Here is a 21,498-nt window from a genome sequence, read left to right on the forward strand (position 1 = left end):
TTAGAGAAGGAAACCAGGGCCCAGACTCCCTGTTGGCAGGAATGCGGCTACTATGCAGCAGAGCTGGAATCTGGCCTCTGGCTCCACAGCCTGAGCGAACCCTCTAACCTTTCAGGCCTCACGGACCACCAGCGGTCTGCGGGCCACTGGCTGGCGACCGCTGATCTAGGCTGTTCTGACGGGAACACACCTCAAGTCATTTTATCCTGCGGACTTCACTGCATCTGAAGCATGAGAGGATACTTGTTCTCAATACTAATGTGTGAGCCTCACTGGATTAATAATAGCAAGGAATCCAATGCTATGCAGCACAGCCTGGTCTATTTTAAGACACCAGATATGATGGATTCCTAACACGTGCTGAGGCAGAGGCAGCCCTCTTGAGCAGAGCTGTTTGGGCTTCCTCAAGGTTGGCACCTCGTTTCCTTGTACATCGGCCCCAGCACATATCCCTTCGCCTCCAAGCGCTGCAGGAAGGGGCGCATCGCTGCCTTGCAGACAGGGCCAGATAGACAGTCAGCGCCCCCTACGTGGGAGAAGAACGGAGACGTGACATGGCCAACTGCCATTGCCCATCTCCCTCATCAGCCAAGACTCCCAGGATTTCACCTGAAAATTTAAAAAATTAAGTAGAACACCAAGTTGATATCCAAGATCTTTATTGATTTAACTGTAACAGCAACCATTGGTGAGAATTTTTTTTCTTCTCACTAATTTCCAAACACCCTGCTGGTGTGAAAGGACAGACAAAACAAAACAAAACAAAAAAAAAAACCCCAAAACCCAAACCCAAAACAACTGATCACAGAATCACACAGGACTGCCTCAGGACTACATGGTGCCCTCTGCTATCCATCCATGACAGTGAAATGGACGAGGGGTCAGGGTCAGCCACATCAAGGCGGATGAAGGGAAGATCAAAGGAAGAACTGGCAGTCTCTGCTTTTCCATTCAGAATGGATGGAATTGGGCCACTCGTGTCGCTAAGACAGGACAGGGCGTTTTTTAATGTCTAAAATACGTTAAGGATGCTTCGAATGGACACCGAATACGGAGTGTCCACCGGGCTCTAAGCCGTCTCTAAGGTTTACCCTGGGTAGCACAGGGTCTCCTCACCGAGGCGGAGAGAGACGGGCTCCATCTGCAGGTGAAGGAAAGGCACTGGCTCACAGTACTCAGTGATTAGGACTCAGGATGGCTCACGCGGACAACGCGCCCCTTACTTCTACAGTGTTCCTCCCCCTCTCCTGGTTTCAAGTAAAAATTACCCTTGGCTGGGGCTTTGCCTTTTTCTTTTTTCTTTTTAAAGATTAAGATGGAGAGAAAGGTATGGCAATGAGCAAGTATGGCTATTCTGTGCTAGATTCATGGAATTCTCCAAGTTTGAAGTGTCCAGGAATTCTGGTTTTAAGCACCAACAAGAGTTCCCTTTGCAAATTTCAGCACGGCTAAATGATTATCAAGCATTGCAGCATCTCTCAGCCGGCCTCCCACTCATAGAAAGGTGGCAGAGTTAAAGAGTTTAAATACTCCCCAAAATGTATTTTTATCTTCATAATATTTTCCATCAGCATCTACAGTATGGTCTGCCGGGGCTTCAGGCAGAGGTTAGGCAAAGAGAAACCACAGACCATGTGAACAAGACATTGAAAGTCCTCCTAAATCTAAGCTTTCCCAAAAGCTATCAACTTCCAGAACCAGCACAAAAAAAGATGCACATTCCAGAAGCTAAGAAAAGTGGCATGAATGATTGTTTGAAAAAATAGGGATGTACCAATCATCCTTAGTCTTCAGTAAAAAAATTTTATGAGCTTGCCTCAAAGGAAATGCCAATACTCAACCGGAAAATGATTACTAGAACAGGAAATGCCCCTGGGATATAAGCATCCTAGAGAATTGCCTCCAAACCTGTTTTCATCTTTTATCAAAAGCTGAAAGGTAAAGAACTTTGGGGCAGGGGGGGAGAGGGGGGAGTATGTGAGATAACTGCCCCCCTTTCTAGTCCAGACAGAAACTGCCCTCCCAAAGAAACAGTGCCTTTTTAAAACAAACACTACTCCCTCCCAGAGGTCACAGGTGAGTGATTGAGTTTCGCAGATTTATCAATAGCTGCCGATATGCATGTAGTCCAGAGACATGCCAAGAAGGGAAAATTCTGACCCAAATAAAGGCATTGGGCTTCCTCTTTAAAGAGATATACAAAGGGCTGAGGGCCCTGGCTCAGCAGCTGAGATGCTTGATATCCCATCGAGGAGCCAAGACCGAGAATAGAAAAAGGTTCAGTTTCTGGGATATCACTGCCAAGATGATGAGACCCTTGCACCAGGGGCCCTAATTCAAAGCATATGCTCAATACATCCTGGCGAATGATGGACTCTGGGGATGAAACCCACTCAAATGTAGTGGGCTGTATTCTAACGGAAATGTTTGAACTGGGAAGGTAAGTCCTGAGAGTCACAAAGAGCAGGTAAATAAAACACCGTCTAGGTTGACTCCACCTTAAAATCAGAAGGAAAAGCATAATTAATTTGAAGGCGCGTTAAAGACGAGTTCCTTACTTTGGGAAGAAATAGCTGTTTCTAATAGCTGTCTCAGTAGCAACGCTTTTCTTCAAGTCTACACTGAAGCAAGCAGGGCTGCAGATAAGAAAATGTTGCTATGAGGCAGAGTGCATATCCGTATGAGAATATGCATCTTCGAGATGTCTGAAACCTCTAAAACCTTGGTCAGGCATGAGTGCCACAAACACATAGCAGACACTAAGAATGCGCTGAACTGACAAACCTCACCCAAGTTAGTCACAAGAGTGGAGACAAGACTGGTTCTCTTTAAAAAACCACTTCCGTCAAGAGGCCCAGGACTAAGTGGGCACACGAGTTAACCTGTAATACTGAGCTAAAGGACAATCAAGCACAGACATTTCTAATTCCCAGATGTTCCCTACTTTGACAAGGAGCTCCTTGGGTGACACGACCCAGGTGTTTCAGCCCGTGCAGCTGGAGACCAAGTGGGCCTGGTTCAGATGCCATCATCTATTTCACCCTGAATCTGAACTCTAAAGCAAGCCGGGCTACAGATAAGAAAATGCTGGTGAGAGGCAGAGTGTAAATCCATACAAGATGAGTTCTTACATTACTGTTCTTCAGCTCAGCAATCCAACAATTACTTCGAATTTGCTCTCTTTGCTAGAAACCCTAACTCTGATTGTCAGCTTTAGTGAATCAGCTACACAGGCCCAGTTAATTCCCTTTGTCAATTCCTGGCTAGGGGGGATAGCAGGCAAATGGTATTGAATTTTAGGGACACCAAGCACAGGACTTGCAAAGTAGCATCTTTGGGCTACAGTTAGCCAGGCAAGTGTATACGGATTATGCTCTCCTGGGAGCTACCATTTCCTGCCGCCTCTCTCAAAACTAGCAGGTAGCTTTCAGGAAATTGTCTGTCTTCTATCCCAGTTTGGTGATAACACATCTCAGAAAACTGTTTTCAGTAGCAACATCTCTCAACATATCATCTAGTTCAAACCTAACCCCACACCCCTTGGCCTAGTTTCATCCTGTTAGGGGTGAGGTGATTTAAAGATATACCCACAAATTCTTTGATACTGCTCTGAACAGTAGGGAGGCGTCTAATTCTCCCCTGGAGTGCAGGCTGGGCTTAGTGGCTTGTTTCTAAGGAACAGAATAAGAAGTGAAGGTGTGTGCTTTCAGACAGTCATAAAAGGCACTGCAAATTCCTCCCGGTCCCCTCTTCCCCCCCATCACTCACTCGGGGAAGCCAGCCGCCATGGTGTGTGGACGCTCACAAAATTCTACACAGAGACTCACATGTGGCACCCTGCCAACAACCACAGAGAGCGAGCGAGCTCAGGAAAAGATTCTCCAGCCCCCAATGACTGCAGATCCTGCCAACATCTTGAACTGCAACTTTCTAAGACCCCTGTGCCAGATCCATGGTGCTGAGCTGTTTCCAAATTCCTAACCTATAAAAACTGACAGATGTTTGCTTTTTTAAGATTTCGAGTTTGGGGGGAGTTACACAGCAACAGATCAGAGAAATGGAAGGACAGAACGCCTGGCTGGGAAGCCTAATACCCAGGAGCCAGTTTCTCTAGTCTGTGCTCCAGAGAAGGCGGTTAAGTATTTAAACAGAATGAGGAAGTGGCGAGCTAAAGAAACCACTCTATAAAAGAACGGAGAGCCATGAGGATGCACGTCTCCCGCAGGAATTAGGAGAAAGGTCATCTGTCATTAAGATAAGACTGTCTTCAGAAATACAGAAGACGGCTTTCTCTTAAAAGAAAAATACATACGATCACTAAGATTTTAAGAACCGTTTCACTCAAATGGTACCCTAAGGGTGTTCCCTCCCCAAAGAAAAGTCAGGATAGTTCATTCAGGGATTTATCTCTGGGTTTCCTTTCAAACATCCAGAAGTAAACCACCTATTGGATTCTGGCTTGCCCTAAAAAACGATTCCGAGGCTTAGCACAAAGGCATCATCTGTTGGAATTTTATCTGCGGCCTTGTGAAATGATCTTTAAAATATCAATGAGTGAAGTCAGAGTACTTCTAGTGGCGGTGGACTCCAGGAAAGAAGCTCACCAAACAGTGAGGAAGTCCTTGCAGAGGCGGCTAAGGGACTGGGCCGCAGTTGTATTAATACTATAGAGCAGATACTCCCAGGAATACCTGAAACATGGCTTCTGATTAGGGGGCCACGAGCAGAGCTCCCCCACGTTGCCAGATAAAGGGGAAAATCCTATCTCGATACTACTCAAGCTGGCATGTCTTAATTCCATCCCCACTGCTCGGAGAGACAGCTGAGGTTTCCGGGCAACAATAAAGATCAGGAAGGGGACACTCCTCTGCTCACTGACAGGCCGGCCAGCTGTAGTTGGAGTCGGATTCCACAAGACGCCAAGGCCAGGGTGTGAAGAATGAAAGCTTCACACCTAAAGAATCATGCTCCAGGGACAAAGAGGTCCTAAGCAAGCTTCTTAAGCAAATTACAGTGTAACTTGTGATTTTCCAAGAGAATGTAAAGCGAAATCTGGAGTTTAATTAAAATCAGAACAGGGATACAGTAAACAAGCAAACAATACTTCTCTGATGACCAGTTTTCTGAGACTGAACGCATCTCCAAAATTTTGGAGGTCCAGCTTATTCCTGAGAGACATCAACCATCACAAAAAGGTTTTACTTTTTGAACTATTCACATTTTATAGCAGAAAACAGAACAAAGTTCCTCAGACATCCTCCCTCTTTTGTCTAAGATGTATTTGCACACAGGGGCTTTTCATAGTTCAAAAGAAAAACAAACAGCTTTCTTTCTTAGCCAACTGGCCTGTTCCTCTCACCCTGGGTTGTAATCTCAATAGATGATTCAGGGCACCAAACCCAACCAGAAATTCCCAGGACATCAGAGGCGACTTGTCTTTCTGTGAGGGGACAGAGGCATTAGTCTTTCTAAGAGGGACTGAGTCACTCTCCTGGGATCACTGTGCCAGTCAATAGTCAGGGGGGGTGGCTAGGGAGCAGGGGGAATGACAGAGCAAAGGGTAAGGGAAAAGAAGGAGGCTTTTATGAACAACCCACAAGGCAGAATGGTCCAGCTTTACCACCCACCCACTACAAACGCCAAGCATGCACACCCAAAACTAGGAGGAGAAAGGAAAGAGCTCATAGGGATGCAGGAGACAAAGGATGGTGACATGGAACAGCAGACTCGCCTACAGACATTTCTCACCTTCCTAACACTGGAAGATGTGATTAAAAAGTTGCTGTTCAGAATTTACTGAAAACATATCTAAAAATAGGTCTGTAGTTATCTTAAAAAATAAAAGGTCACTCCTCAGATGAGTGACAGATATTATCAGATACCAACACTTGAGGTATCTTTGATGTATATTTGAAACATGGCCTGGCAGAGAAAAAGGAAGGGGGGGAGGGAATTCAGAGTACAAAGAGAAAGAAAACGGGAACACATTTTGAAGCCCATGCTTATCTATCTCAGCAGCCAAACAAAGCAGGTCCACAAAGGAAAAGCATTGAGTTTTTCGAAGGGCATTCTGGAAGTCATCTTTAAACTAAAAACATAAAAAAACTGCAGTCTGCAGTAATATTACAATGCTCATTGGATTAAAAAACAATGACAACTGAGACTAGTTTACACACATGGGCCTAGGCTCTTCCAAAATCATGCTTAAGTACTATGATCAGGCCTTGTTCAAAGTGCTCCATCTCCGAAGTCATTGGGATGCTCAGAGAATAGGACTGCAGCAACATGATGCAAGCCGGGAGGAATAGAAGAGGAGGAAAGAACAGCTGGTTACTGACGCCCCCTCTCACGTAGAATTTTAAAATGTTTGCACACACGTGCTAAGTACAGGAATGGAAAGATAAACTATTATATCAAAGACAGAAGGCATTCCTCCCAGAGGATGGAGGGGAAGCAGACCTCAGAACAGTGTCACAGGTAGTGCTACCAGAGCTGTACAACCTGTGCTGGCCCCAGGGACAAACACCTTCAGGGACAAGAGAGAAAACAGCTCTTTTCTTGTTTATTTCCCTCTGGTTTTGAAGACCCCAAACGAGACTCTGGTAGCACTGAACCATGGGTGGAAGACAGGGAGGAGACACAAGATAAGAACATGAACAATGCTGAACCCACCAAATTTCTGAAACACTTCCCCAGACGTTTCTGGAAGCCGGCAATTGTTGGTAGGTTGATATCTGATTTGGGATATTTTTTTTTAATTGGAAGGAGGGGGGGGGGTGTGTCTCAATACAAAAATGACTTAAGGAAGCCAGAATACAACTGTTTTCCTTTGTGGGCTGCTTAGTTCTACAGAAATATGCCATGGGCCTTCAATCTAATCTAAGCGGGAAGGGAGACAGGAAACAGGAAGAGGAAATAGTCAGATGAAGCTCATCTTCCCATCATTTGGCACCCGGAGGAAGAGGAGGGGGCGCTGCAATGGGGACTGCTGGTACTGCTTCTGTGTTTTCATTGTTGATCCTATTGGCCAAACCGGGGATACACACAGGTATCAGCGTTGCTGCTGTTCTTCGGATCCTCGCAGGACAGTTAGATGTCCATCTCAAACTGAGCATCGTCCCCTGGTTAGAATGAAAAAGGTGAAAAGTCTTACACAAAAAGGAAAAGCAAAACAGCTTTCATTGTCATTCTCTCTGCACCAGGGTAAAAAATTAATTCAAACTGTCCCATTCTCTGCTGCCTTAAAACAACTGTTCTGCTTTGCTTTGGCCGATCTTCCTAATCTAAGGAGCATTTGCAAAAAGGATGGGATGAAAACCTTCCCAGTGTCCCTGTATCCACAGGTTGACCAGACAGGAATCCCTGGGGTGCTTCTTGCCATCTATCACATCAGCACACTCTTCTGGAAGTTTTGAACTTTGGCCCCGCTTCGAATCGAGACTTTGTCCTTTAAAAACTCATTTGGGCCGAAACCGGTTTGGCTCAGTGGTAGAGCGTCGGTCTGTGGAGTGAAAAGTCCCAGGTTCGATTCAGGTCAAGGGCATGTACATTGGTTGTGGGCACATCCCTGGTAGGGGGTGTGTAAGAGGCAGCTGGTCGATGTTTCTCTCTCATCGATGTTTCTAGCTCTCTATCCCTCTCCCTTCCTCTCTGTAAAAAATCAATAAAATATATATATATTTTTAAAAATAACCCATATGGAATTTGAGGGGGCAGAATGCTGGCCTATGTATGTGGGTCACGGTGTGCAACCACAGGTGGACGTCAAGAGCTGGCCGTTTCCACCTCCCTCTTCTGCTTCCAGAGACAGTAAGGACTCATTACGTATGTGTGTAGGGGCTGTTTATTTAATTATAGGCAGTCCTAGAAAACAGGGAGGAAAAACATATTGCTTCCCCCCACAAGCTAGAAATGGGGGTTATTAACCAGTTAACTGCCACAATATTTTGAATTTAACTAAAAAAGGTCCAACACTTATGGTACACAAAAGCTAAACAGTTTTGTTTTTTTGTGTTTTCCCTAGTTGCAGAAAGCCCAAGTTCCCTGATCTTTTCCCCCCTCTGCATCCACTAGATGGAATTTGATGATTATTTGAAACTTAGGGTTTCTATAACATTTCAATTAACTTTGGTGAGGGTAGTGGGGAAGGAGAACTTAAGAGACATATAATTAATTGGCCATTGGTTATAACTGAAGCATCAATATTTTCCAACCCAGAGCTGATATTCAGATTTCTAGGGTCGCCCTCTTGAACCCCAATACTAGCAATTCTCTTACCAATTGCGTGCTTTCTGTCATGATTGTTCAGGTTGTTCAAATTGTTTACTTCTACTTTGGAGTCTTCAATTAAGGTGCCAGGGCTGGTGACTCCTGGGATATTGGGCAGATGACAGGGTGGGGTCTGAGCCATGGGAGAATTTCGACGATCCAACAGAAACTTTCGATCATAAATGATTCGGGTTCCTGGAAAACATCGTTGGACAGAGTTTGAAACAAATCAAGGAGTTATCAACATATAATACTACCCAAGAATTTATTTAAAACCCCATCTAATTCTAACCCTTAAAGATTTTACAATTCAAGCAAAAAGGGTTAGCTCGAACTTCCTAGGTCTCTCTGCTATCCTTCCAACTGGGGAAATGCCCTATTTATCCTTCAAGTTTCAGTTCCAACATCACTTTCATTTACAAAGCTTACTTCAATGTTACTGGTCCATTTATTCATGCATTCATTTCACTGGTTGCTTCTTGTTTGTGCCCTAACTGCAGACTGAACTCGCAACTTTGGCATTTCAGGACGATGCTAAAACCAACTGAGCTACCCAGCCAGTGCCCTTTTTTTATTAAAAAAAAAAAAAAAAAAAAAAAAAAAGATATTCTTTCCCCCCATCTTATTCAACACACATGACTTATTCCAGGACACTTGTTTAATCTATTTGTGCCTCTCAAGACTGTGAATTCCTTATGCCAGGGCCATGATTTATTTATATCTGGCCTAATCATCACATAGCTCTTCAAAAAAGTTTTAAATAAAGTTATAAAGTTTGTGAAAAAATAACCAACAGATGGCCACCCTTAAGTTGAAGGCACTGAGACAGACATTTTTTCCAGAAAGAACTACAGTACAGAAGCTAAAACCGACAAACCAGTCTGCTTACCAGTGAGTGCTACCAGAATATTTTATAATAGTTCCAGAGCGCACTTTACCTGATAAACAGTTAAGAAACCTGCTGCTGTCCATTTACAAGAGCCTAATGATGACCTAATGTAGTGGATGCTTGAGCTCTGCTGCTGATTCTAAGACTACAGCAAGCTCAGGAGGAAAGATGTGGTGACCTTGAGTGAAGTCTGTTGAATGGGTAAGGTGGAAAGGGAAGGGCAGTTAGGGGCAATTGGGCCGGCAGGGGAGGGCAGTTAGGCATTGATCAGGCTGCAGGGGAGCGGTTGGGGGGTGATCAGGCTGGCAGGCAGAAGTGATTAGGGGCAATCAGGCAGGCAAGCAGGCGAGCGGTTAGGAGCCAACAGTCCTGGATTGTGTCAGGTACATCCCTCGAGGAGTCCCAGATTGGAGAGGGTGCAGGCTGGGCTGAGGAACACACACAAACCCACACCCCCATTGCACAAATTTTGTGCACCAGGCCTCTGGTGTAAAATAAGAGCAAATAGGCAGAGAGGCGGCCTAATAGCTTCCCAATGAACAAAGGGAAGGAAATTGAGTGGATGGACTTTGCATATCTGTTGTGTCATTCCACTTTTTTTTGTCACTATTAAGTTTCAGAGACGTGAGGTTTCACTTTGAAATGTTCTTACCAACATTAAATTTGCAAGTCAGAACAAGATTACTCTCACTTCTGCAATACATCAAGCATAGAAACTGGAGATGAGATGTTAGAAAAGAGCACAGGATAAAAATAAGCTTTCTATTTCTAAATTACACATTAGCAACAACATATATATTAAAAACTATAAATGAATCAACTAGGAAATAAGAAATAGAGATTCTACCATTATATGTGAGGTATAAGAGAAACTTTTAAGAACTTTTATGACTGCATCGGTGATAAGATTTATTTTTTACAACTTTGTCAATATATGTCACATATAATTAATTCACTCAAAGTTTTAGTAAATCCGCAGAATTGTGCAACCATCACCACAATCAATTTTCGAACATTGTCATCACCCTCAAAAGAAAACCCACACATATTTAGCAGTCCCTTCCCATTTTCTTCCAACCTCTTCCAGTCGTAGGAACTGTTCTCTGTCTCTATAGATTTGCCTGTTCTGAACATTTCATATCAATGGAATCTTATGTGGTCTTTTTATGACTGCCTCTTCCACTTGCATAATATTATCAGAGTTCATCCATGCTTAGCCTTTATCAGTACTTTATTTTTTATTGCTAAATAACATTCTATTTTAGGTATATATCATTTTATCATTTAATCAGTTGATGGATATCTGAGTTGCTTTCATTCTGAATAATGCTCCTACAAACATTCATGTACAAGTATTGCGTGGACAAAGAATGTGGCAAACTGAGAGGGGAGGAGAAGTGAGGTAGAAAGTAATGAAAGTGTCCTAGGTTCCTCATCTTTCATTGAGAGTCAATGGTATTATCTAATGTTAAGAAATCAAGAAATTGTGGTATACAGCAACAGTGGTAACCAATAAAAGCACTATAAACAGAAACTATTAAAAGCAGTTGTCTACTGACATTTTACTTTGCATTTTATGTACTTTTCAGTTCAATTTTTCTTTTTTCTATTTTGTTTTTAAAATGTGCATGTATTGCCTGGCTGCCCGGCTGGCATGGCTCAGTGGCTGAACACTGACCTATGAACCAGGAGGTCATAGTTCCATTCCTGGTCAGGGCACATGCCTGGGTTGTGAGCTTGATCCCCAATGTAGGGCATGCAGTGGGTAGCCAATCAATGATTCTCTCTCATCATTGATGTTTCTATCTCTCACTCTTCCTTCCTCTCTAAAATCAATTAAAAAATGTATATATGAATATATGGGTATATATACATATATTGTATATACCCTCTGCATGCCCTACATTGGGGATCAAGCTCACAAGCAATTGTTTAACTGGTAGCTATGATGCGCACTGACCACCAGGGGGCCAATACTCAATGCACAGGCATAGAAACATGGAACAGACTGATGAATCTCAGAAGGAAGGGGAGAGGAGGATGGGTGGGAAGGGATTAACCAAAGATCTTAAATACATACTAGAGGCCTGGGTCCCTCAGCCTGGCCTGCAAGGACCAGGCCAAAACCAGCAGTCCCATATCCCCTGAGGGGTCGTGGATTGCAAGAGGGTGCACTGGGCCTCTAGCATTTAAAATAAAATAAAATGTGCATGTAATACTTTAGTTTTCATGTCTGGATTTCAGAATAAACAGAAACTTTCAGATCTAAGGTTAGCATTTAGAAAAATTTATAAATTTTCTTTATCCCTTGGTGACCAGATATTAGGATAAATCTAATATCTTGCTGAGACCTGTTTGGCTCAATGGATAGAGCGTCGGCTTGGGGACTGAAGGGTCCCGGGTTCGATTCCAGTCAAGGGCATGTACCTTAGTTGCGGGCATATCCCCAGTAGGGGGTGTGCAAGAGGCAGCTGATCGATGACTCTCTCTCATGGATGTTTCTAACTCTCTCCCTTCCTCTCTGTAAAAAATCAATAAAATAAAAAAATCTAATATCTTGAGCCACCATGTTCTTAATGCTGACATTATAAGCAAACACGACAGTAACACAAAGTCCCTTTGATGGAGAGTAAAAAGAAACAACCCTTCTCTACCTATTGATCTAAAAACTAGTGCATTTTCAAATGGCACAGGACAAAAAGGCCAATGAATGAGGCCCAAGATGGTTAATACAGAAACAAGGTCATTCCAGTCTAAGGGCCTCTTCCAAGGTCAAGTGGCTTAGTTTAAGTGATAATCCAAGCATTAAGCTATGTACCTAAGAAATTGTGTAACTTGAAATAAAACCACCTAGAGAATGTCCACTGTAACATGGCTAACTGACAAGGCAGCAGTTAACTCTACTTTCAGAGCGTTTTTATCATAAATTCTGTTTAACTAAGGCTGCTTCCAGAATCAGAATTAAGCACACACTCATACAAACAGAGAGCTGAGAACAGAAATATAAGTTGCCCAAATTGCATTGCTTAAATGAGATGGCCACAAAACCCTCCAAGAAGGCTGAGATGGACCTTACACCCTCATATACCAAGTGTCCCAGGCCAGAAGGGAGAGTGTGGAGTCACATGGGGCCTCTTCCTCAGGGGACTGTCTCCATTGAAGAGGAAAATGTTTCCCAGAAAACCCTGGCCAACTTCCCCCTACATCTCATTGGGCCAGAACTGGGTCAGATGCCCACTAGAATGAAAACTAGGGAAGCTATAGATCTGTCATGATGTACATCCTGGGGCCTGCACACTGCCATTAAAAAAAAAATGAGGACATCTGGGGTAGCATAGAAGATAGAATACGATTAGATTAGAAATCAACTGTGTTTAATATTTACTTAAATAACGATTAAGTTAACCAAAATGGGTTGAAATTTAAATTAGGAGGTAGGTAGAAGTATATATATTGGGAGAAGGGTTTATCCTCCTCTTCCAAAGTAAGGAATTAACAGCAACAACAACAACAACAACAACAACAACAAAAAACCCTGAGACATAGCATTAAATCCTGTTATTCAGAAATCCAGAGTAAACACTAGAATAAACAGCTAACAGTTTAAAAAGGTTTCCCTGGGGAGAGAAAATGGAGATTAGAGGGGATGGGGCATGATGCTGCTTTATGTTATTAGTCTAATAATACTATCCTTTTCAAATCTTACTTTCATAGGTATAAAAAATAAACATAAAAGAAAAATAAAAGGGTAAAAAGCATGAATTTTGAAGACATTATGCTAACTCAAACAAGTCAGTCACAACAGGACAATTACTAAGTGACTATTTACGGAAGTTACAAAGAGGAGTCAAATTCATAGAAACAGGTAACAGAACGGTGGTTGCCAAGGGCTGAGAGTGAGTGGGTAATGGGACGTTATTATTTAATGGGTATGAAGCTCCCATTTGGGAATATGAAAAAGTCCTGGAGATGTATGGTGGAGGTTATTGCAAAACAATGTGAATATACTCAATGCCATGGAATTGTACACTTAAAAATGGTTAAAATGGTAAATTTTGTTATGTATATTTCAACACTATAAAAAATACTTATTCCAGACTTCTAGCTTCCAAATATGTAAGAATAAATTTCCACTGTTTAAATCCTACTCCTCTGCCCCACAAAAAAATTTAAGATAAAGCCAGGACCGGTTTGGCTCAGTGGATAGAGCTTCGGCCTGCGGACTGAAAGGTCCCGGGTTCGATTCCGGGCAAGGGCATGTACCTTGGTTGCGGGCACATCCCCAGTGTGCAAGAGGCAGCTGATCGATGATTCTCTCTCATAGATGTTTCTAACTCTCTATCCCTCTCTCTTCCTCTCTGTGAAAAATCAATAAAATATATATTTTAAAAAATTTTTAAGATAAAGAGATAGCGTAAACAACAACAACAACAAACCCTACAAGGAATTAAAGGAAAACAAAAAAATAAAGGTGACCCCAAAGTACTTGTAAATATACTATAAACATACATACAACAGACTGGCACTGCTAAGGCAGCAAAGGCCATGAGGAAGGAAGGTATCCTTCCAAACTAGAAAATGAATTAAAAAGAAACAAAGCTCGCGTCAAGTCATTTCAGTATTCCATTAGGAATTCTCAACAATTCTCCATCTATGCCTCATGCCCACCAAGAGATCAGAAATAAAGATGAGCAAGCAGCAAAGTGCTTCCAACGAAAGGAATTCGGCCTTCCCCAACCCCTAATAAGGGAAAATAAGAAGTGAAAATACAGAAAGGAGTTATAAAGAAAGCTGTTTTCTCTGCTTTTGATTCCTTCAGCTTGGGAGGGTGCTAAGAGCCTGTGTTTGACTGATGAAAGCACATTCCTGAACCAACTTCAGTTTTAAACATCTGTTCTCCATGGAGGCTCTGTCTGGAGGAAAAGGCTCTTACTGCGGTAGTAAAAGCTCTGTGCCAGAGAGAGCGGAGGAAACGAAAAGCTGCCTAACTCAGGATCCCCAGGGAGGCTGATGGTGGCCAGCCCATGTTCAGTGTGTGCAACCACGAAATTCCTAATAAAATTGCTATTAAAACCAGGAAAGGGACAATTTTCATATCAGCAAAAGGAACAATGGGAGACTCGGGATCTGATAACTCAGTGTATGACCACAATTATTGGGGCAAACGGAAAACATCCACCGTTTCTGTTAAAGCCAATCCTGTCTTTTAACTCCAAGTCTCTGTAACGTCCAGGAGCAAAGATTTCGAAGATATTAGGGTTAAAGGATGGCTCCCTGCCTAATCTCTTAGGACACTGCCATCACAGAACACACACTAGGCTGAAAGGGAAGTGGATGATGACTGCTTCTATGCAGAAGGTCCAGTGTTAAAAGAGGCCTGCGAGAGCATCTGCAGGCAGGAAGCCTGTTATTTTACAGGTGAGGAAACTAATATCCAGAGAAGTTAAAAGTATTTGTGGAGACCACAGTGACACAGGAGTTTGGAAATCAACATCGGTAAGTGAAGTCTTTTTTTTTTTTTTTTTTAATATATTTTATTGATTTTTGTACAGAGAGGAAGGGAGAGAGATAGAGAGTTAGAAACATCGATGAGAGAGAGTCATCGATCAGCTGCCTCTTGAGCACCCCCTACTGGGGATATGCCCGCAACCAAGGTACATCCCATGACCGGAATTGAACCCGGGACCCTTCAGTCCCCAAGCCGACGCTCTATCCATTGAGCTAAACCGGTCCCGGCTATTCTTCTGAAGTCTTGAAAAGGTTCCGCCACTCACCAAGAAACTATTCTCCTGCTCGGGACTCCCTTCCTCTCCAATCAGCAGAACTAGCTTTCCCCACGTTAACTTTACCCTGTCTGATATGCAAACCTTTAGCAGGAATTAAACCTACAGTGCCTAAAAACCATGCAAGACCCCTACTATAAAATTGTCCCTGAGACTCCAGTCCTCAAAGTCTTTGCTAAGGAACCTGTGGGAGAGCTAGCTTACAGATTCGTCCCTTTTCATCCTTCCCATTAGACACGTCCACCTTGCACAGGTCTGCCCTGCACGCTGCAACACCAACGTGTAGGAGCCCTGACGTCTCTTGCCAGAACACACCTGGCTTAAAGCACTGCTGCGTGCCTTCGGGATGAGGACTTGCTTACTGCCTTCTCCAGGCTCAGAATTCAGTTTCTCATCAGCAGAACTGCACCCAACATAAAAAAAATAAAGTACATCTTCTTTAATATATCCTTTGGCTGTGATGGATATGAGACTAAAGCTGACTCTCCCATGGAGCGGCAGCACATGTTAAATTGGGTTACTCTGAGGTAAGTAAATGCCATCTTCCTTGAATACAAGGCAAAATGACTGACACCTCTCATTATGTTTTCCATGCATATAATAATGAAAGCCCTTTCATTGATTAACGAAAGCTAGAGAGCCAAAGAGTACACGTTTGTTTGTTCAGAAGTTTTTGGCCTAGAATAAACTCAGCCCAAGGTCACTGAATTAGAAATTTTTACAACAGTCAGAAACTGCCCTTCCTTCCCCATATCTACACATTGAGCTCTATTCACTTCTACTAAGAGACCAGATTAAAACTCAGGACTCCCCCAAAGTACGCTTATTTTATTAACCATCTGAACAGATTCTTTCCCCTTCCTTCTGCCTTCTGCTTGGTTTACTGACCCTTCCGACCGCCTTCAGGTAATTCTGGCCCAGTGAACCAATAACAACAACTCTGGCAGAGAAAGAGCAAAGGCATGAACAAGATTTCAGGCCATCATAGTTAGTTCCCCTCTGGTGCTCTTGTTATGGCAACAGCATATTTTTCCACAGCTGATGAGGCTGTTATGCAGGGGGGGAAAAGACAGAAAGAAAGGCTAAAAGAGGTACGTATCTATATTTCTGCTCATTCCCCAGAGCACAAGGCTCCCTGAAGGAGACAGTTCAGAATTTACAAAAGGAATAAGGCAGCAGGAAAAAAATCACATTAGCTAGCATTCCAGGGGTAGAAAAGTCTCTTTAAATGTCTGAAAACTTCCTTTTTCAGCAAAATAAGCATCTTATGATAGCAGGAGGAGAAAACTGGGATAGGGATAGGGCGCTAAATTTGAGGCTACCCACTGCTATTAATTAGCAGTATGGCACTCACTAACAAGTTACTTAATTTCTCAGGACCTCCGTTTCTCTCAGCGAACCAGTGTTGTGAGAGTGAAGCCAACTAATAACTTTACCTTCCATTGAGGCTAGAAGTGGCTTCTCAAAGAACCAAAATAAAATAAAATCCAAGGACATTTTTTCCTTGCTTTTAATTTATTCAACAAAAATTTTTCTCTTCCCTAATAATGAAAAAGCAACATGAGAAATCTAAGAGATTACAGCAAGTGTGTTTTCACCCACTTCTCATTGCGCAAATCGAAGCAAGGCAACTTGGAGAAACCTTCCTAAGGGTCGGCTATATCCTCTGAGCCCCAATGAATCAAGAACTCAAGAGGGGAAGAGATGGAGATAGTTAGGTTCACTATGTTGTGAAAGTCCCTGCCCAGTCTGATCATGTAGGGCATTCAACACATCAACTGTTATCCTGGAATGCTCTGACATGTGTATGTCTCCAAGTCTGAGACAGGAAATGCTAATCCCCTTCCTTCCCAGTAAACAGATTTCCAGGACAAGCCTACTGACTCCAATTTTTCTAAATGTTTTCAAGTCTGAAATATGTGTTAGCACTTAACTCTATACAAGTATTTAGTTCTGGAACTAAAAACCATTTCCATCCTCGATACCCTCCAAGATTTTTGAGACCATTCCGCCCTGACAGTGTGGCTCGGTTGGCTGGCGCAGTGTCTTGTGCACTGAAAGGTCACGGGTTCCATTCAGGCAGGACACACCCAGGGATGGCGTTAAGGGAGGCTGCTGATCCATGTAAAGCATTGCCTGTCTCTCTCACTCTTTCCCTTCCCCTCTCTAAAATCAACAAAAACATATTCTTGGATGAGGATTTTTAAAAATATTTTAAAACCATTCAGAGCAAGGATTGCATTTCCTACTTTTGTCTGTAGTCCTCCTTTGTGCAAAGCACTGCACAGGGCCCACAAAACTCACTTCCAAGGTTCCTAACCACATTAATTCAGGTGCTGGAGGAGAGCAAAAAAACCAACAAACTGTCTTACCCTGATTCTGGGGAATAAAGTGATATTGGTTCATTTCTCATGTAACAGGAGAAATGAACAAACCATGAGGGCAGAAAATTTCCAAAGGGGAAATTGAATCAATAAGTATTAAACATCTCAACTGCACTGCGTTAACTGCTATAAAATAGTGACTAAATCCAATCACAACAGGGCTATATACTCTAAACACATTATGTAAGTCTTGGCGATAAAAATCCAAAGATCATGATGTGTTCTGCCATAAATACAGGCTTAATATAATAGATGAGCTAACACGACAAGTATTTAAATCTGGAAAACAAACAACAACTGTGTGTGTAGAGACTATCCGGAGGCAGGTTCGATGATATTTGAGAAAGTGTGCTGGGTCAATCAATCAGTGTTCTTGGCAGAAACTTCCCAAGCATTTTAGGAACTAATCCAACCTACTAGACTGGATTCTATCTTTAAAGCAAAGCCTAAAGACCACGCATGACCTTATTTTAAAAGCATGGTAGCTTGGTTCTTTGAAATATGCCAAAAGGGTGACCCTCTGTGCCTCTTCCCTCGGGGGAATAATGATTACTACATATCAGCGATTTTTCAACCGGTGTGCCACAAGAATTTTAAAAACATGCCTATCTGACTAGTCAGGGGCACTGACCTCTTTTCCCTTAGATTGTCAAATAAAAAATGACAACAGCCAACTCAATAGCCATCCAGTGTGCATGAATCAAAAATAACACCTATTTTTTTTGTCAGATCCGCAAAAAAATACTTTTTTGCTATGCTGTAGATTTTAGTAATTCGGTTATGTGTGCCACGAGATGAAAAGAGCTGAAAAATCACTGCTCTAAAGCTAAAAGTTTAATTCCTTCCCCCCAAACAAATAACAGTTGAGTTGCAATTATTACCATGACATAACTTCGGAATGGCTGGAAGCAGAGGCATTTACTGACCACAAAGAATTCTCTAAGTTACAAACTCCTTCCCATCACCTCAGAAAATATTATCCATTCCTTAAAAAGCTGTCAGTTCACGTTTAAGACGACACTCTCTGGAACAGATTCTGCTCTGCAAAAAACGTTTCACCGTTAAAAAGCAAGGTCTCGACGTGTTCAGGGGCTGGCCTTGCATAGACCAGGCGAGTGGGGAGGTTTCTCCAATGAAGTAAGCCGCCTCACTGAAGAAACTCCGTTTTGCAGTTAAAACCTTCCTTAAACTCAGCTCTGCACGCCATGAACTTCTCTGGCCCGGGTCATGTTAAAGCCTTCCAAGCCAAGCCACCCCTCCTCCTGGAGCCTGGCTGGATTCCTCTGCAGAACTCTCTCCCAGATTTTTATCCCTTGTTGGCAAGGGTGTCCTCTCACTCTAAGGTCCCTTCTATTGTGCAATGAATTCAGGGATCGCCAAGGCCTCACTCACTGGGCGGGTTTGGGTGTAGCAAAACGGGTGAGCCCAGCCTGCGGGAACGGCCCAGCGATCCTGGAGAGGGCAGGGGCTGCCAGCACAGTCCCAACCAACCAACCCTCTATGGGCCAGGCGCCCCATCGCCAAAAGAAGGCAAAGTTCCCAAGTTAAAAACGAAGCCCCATTCCCTTCGGGAAGGTCCCTGAAGATCCCTTTCCAGTCTCCTCCCTTTGGAGAACAGCCCAGTCAGGGGACACAACCTTTGAGCTCCCTTTTCCCCTGACCCCTTTGAGGCCTCTCACCTCTACCCCAGTGCTCTTCCTTGTAAACAGCTCCCGGTCGTGTTTTGAAGAGCAATGCCCAGGCACCGTCCTCTGCACTGCCCCTTCCTCGAAATCAAGCCATCCCCACCGACCAGGGCGCCCCCTTCATAATGGCCTCTTCAATCTACCTCCAAGCCCGTCGCTGCCTTTTAAAACCCTTACGGCTGCCAGCGCGCTACCACCCCCACCTCCATTCCCTTGGCTAGTACTGGAGCATTACTTTATCATCCCTCTGTCGCTCCCCCCGCCCGTGGGGCCTCGGTACGCAGAGTAAACAATGCTGTCAAAGCAGGATAAGCTGGGCGAGGCTTCCAAACGCCGCATTCCAGCCCGCTCCCGGCGTTCTAAAAGCGGCCAAACAAGTCGTCGCAGGGTCCCGGGAGCGAATTCCTCTTCCCAACTTCCTTTCTTTAAAAAGGCCTAGCAAGACAGCTCCAACATCGAGCATGAATGTGCACAAATGCACGGCACGCAAGAGGAAGAGGCAATGCAGAAGAACGAGCGCAAGGCCAAGTGCAAACGAATTTGCCGAGGAGGGAGTCGGAGAAGGGGGGTGGGGGGAGAAAACTAGGTCGAGTGCCACGAAGCGGGAACAAGGGCTTTTTTTTTCTTTCTTTTTGCAAAGAAGGGCCACGTTTCCAGAGTGGGCGCGCGCTCCATCGAGCTGCGAGCGCGAGAGAACGCGAAGTTCAGGCTCCCGTAAAGCGGTCCCACGGGGCTTTGGTGGAGCCGGGCAGGTTGGGTCGGGCCAGGAGTTGGCCCACGCCAGCGGCCCGGCGTGGACACGCCCTGAGTTAAAGGACCGTGGCGGGAGGCTTTTGGGGAGACAGGGCGGAGGCTGAAGGCTCGGGGAGCCGTGGGCCGCAGGGTGCCCGGGGTCGGGGGTCGCTCACCTCCGGGCGTGGTGGAGAAGAGCGTCCCCCCGGGCGTGGTGCAATAGTCATGAGGTAGCTGCGCGGCGTCGCTGATGGGCACGGTGCGGGTGGGGATGGCACGGCTCTGGCTGGGCTGGTGGCCGCTGCCGGCGGACGAGGACATGGCTCTGGGCGCGGGGTCTCGGCTTTGTGCGGCGGGAGCGCAGGCGGGCGGCGGCGGCGGCGGCGGCTGGGGGCTCGGGCTCCTCCGGCAGCCCGGGCGCGCGGAAGGGCAGGCGGGGCTGGGCGCGCTCCGCTCGCTCCTCTCAGGCTTCCTTCCTCTCGTTCCCTCGTCCCGCTCCGCTCCCGCCGCCGCCCTCTCAGCCGCCGCCGCCGCCGCCGCCCGGTTCTCCGGCCTCCGCCAGCAGCCTCAGCAGCAGGAGCAGCGGCAGCAGCGGCGACGACGACCGGAAGCGGGTGAAGGCGGGAGCCAGAGGGAGATCGGGGAAGCGGCTCTTCCGGAAGTGAGGTTGGCGTGGGCGTGGCCTCGGCGACGAGGGGGAGGGGCGGGCCGGGGCCATCTCTCCGACGCCTCGGGCCGGGGTGTGCGGGATGGGACCTGCGCGAAGTGTCTGTGAGCCCCGAGAAGGTAGGCACGGAAAACTTCACTGGTTTCTTTGTTTTAATTGTCAGTGAGCACTGCTTTACTTGAGCTGACTTCTGATTCCCTAACCATCTAAACAAAGTGTAAGTTTTACTTTGAATTCCTCAATAATAAATGTAGGCAGGCAATGTATGCATGATATATTAAAGAACAAATCAGAGCAGAAAGGTTTATCACGGTCGCCCCGTTTCCAAATTCCTTTTTCCAGGGGGAACCACTGGTACCAGCTTATTGTGTGTCCTTCTAGAGACAGTTTCTGTTTACACACATAATGCAACAAATACACATGAAAAAAGAGATTAATAACCACCAAAGTTACAAGGATGACTATTGAGTTAGAAGTTAAGAAACTGAAGCACAGAGGCCCTGGCCGTGTAGCTCAGTTGGTTACAGCATTTTCCCCATACCCCAAGGCTGTGGGTTTTATCCCCCATCAGGGCCCATTCAAGAACCAACCAATAAATGCATAAATAAGTGAAACAACAAATCGATGTTTCTCTCTCTCCCTTCCTCTCTCTATAAAATCGATTAAAAAAAACAGGCCAGCTCAGTGGTTAAGCATCAACCTATGAACCAGGAGGTCACAGATTGGATTCCTGGTCAGGGCATATGACCAGGTTGTGGGCTCCATCCCTAATGTGGGGCGTGAAGGAGATAACCAATCTATGATTCTCTCTCATTGTTGATGTTTCTATCTCTCCCTCTTACCTCCTCTCCAAAATACACACACACACAAAACACTGAAGCACAAGGTGCCTAAAAAATCTAGATCTGGAACCCTGTTCTATCCTCCAAGGAAAAATATGGTTTGGTCTCAAAATTCGCATTCTTAAATATTATTAAGGATCCCAAAGATCTTTTTTGTTTGAATAAATTATATTGATAATACCTATATTAAATTAAAACTGAGAATTTAAAAGTGTTCTTTAGTTCATAAAATGTCATTGCATGTTAAG

At 44.5% G+C, this 21,498-nt stretch overlaps 2 protein-coding genes across 3 annotated transcripts in view; one reads left to right on the top strand and one right to left on the bottom strand.

Moving 5' to 3' along the window:
* Nucleotides 1-642: 642 nt before the first annotated feature.
* Nucleotides 643-20,348, bottom strand: EIF4EBP2 (eukaryotic translation initiation factor 4E binding protein 2). The gene is made up of 3 exons (XM_036438244.1): nucleotides 19,918-20,348; nucleotides 8,278-8,463; nucleotides 643-7,121 (listed from the first exon to the last, which is right to left on the bottom strand). Exons 1-3 carry the CDS (start codon nucleotides 20,060-20,062, stop codon nucleotides 7,090-7,092), a joined length of 363 nt encoding a protein of 120 aa, XP_036294137.1. The 5' UTR covers nucleotides 20,063-20,348; the 3' UTR covers nucleotides 643-7,089.
* A 1-nt stretch (nucleotide 20,349) lies between these two features.
* Nucleotides 20,350-21,498, top strand: part of LRRC20 (leucine rich repeat containing 20) — a 57,800-nt gene continuing 56,651 nt past the window's right edge. The window contains exon 1 of one of the 2 annotated variants that reach the window (XM_036438243.2): nucleotides 20,350-20,527. In XM_036438243.2, coding sequence (XP_036294136.1) covers nucleotides 20,491-20,527 — 37 coding nt within the window. In that variant the 5' untranslated portion in view covers nucleotides 20,350-20,490. The remainder of the gene's footprint in view (nucleotides 20,528-21,498) is intronic. The other variant, XM_036438238.2, reaches the window with a different exon arrangement.

The sequence above is a fragment of the Pipistrellus kuhlii genome, unplaced genomic scaffold, assembly GCF_014108245.1.
Source record: "Pipistrellus kuhlii isolate mPipKuh1 unplaced genomic scaffold, mPipKuh1.p scaffold_m20_p_15, whole genome shotgun sequence".
Classification (NCBI taxonomy): Eukaryota; Metazoa; Chordata; class Mammalia; order Chiroptera; family Vespertilionidae; genus Pipistrellus; species Pipistrellus kuhlii.

Excerpts from the sequence above, each read along its gene's own strand:
- EIF4EBP2 (XM_036438244.1), bottom strand. The coding sequence starts at position 20,062 with ATGTCCTCGTCCGCCGGCAGCGGCCACCAGCCCAGCCAGAGCCGTGCC. Across the intron at positions 8,464-19,917 it reads CTTCTCCACCACGCCCGGAG|GAACCCGAATCATTTATGAT; the intron begins GTGAGCGACCCC and ends GATGTTTTCCAG. Across the intron at positions 7,122-8,277 it reads TGACAGAAAGCACGCAATTG|GGGACGATGCTCAGTTTGAG; the intron begins GTAAGAGAATTG and ends CATTCTAACCAG.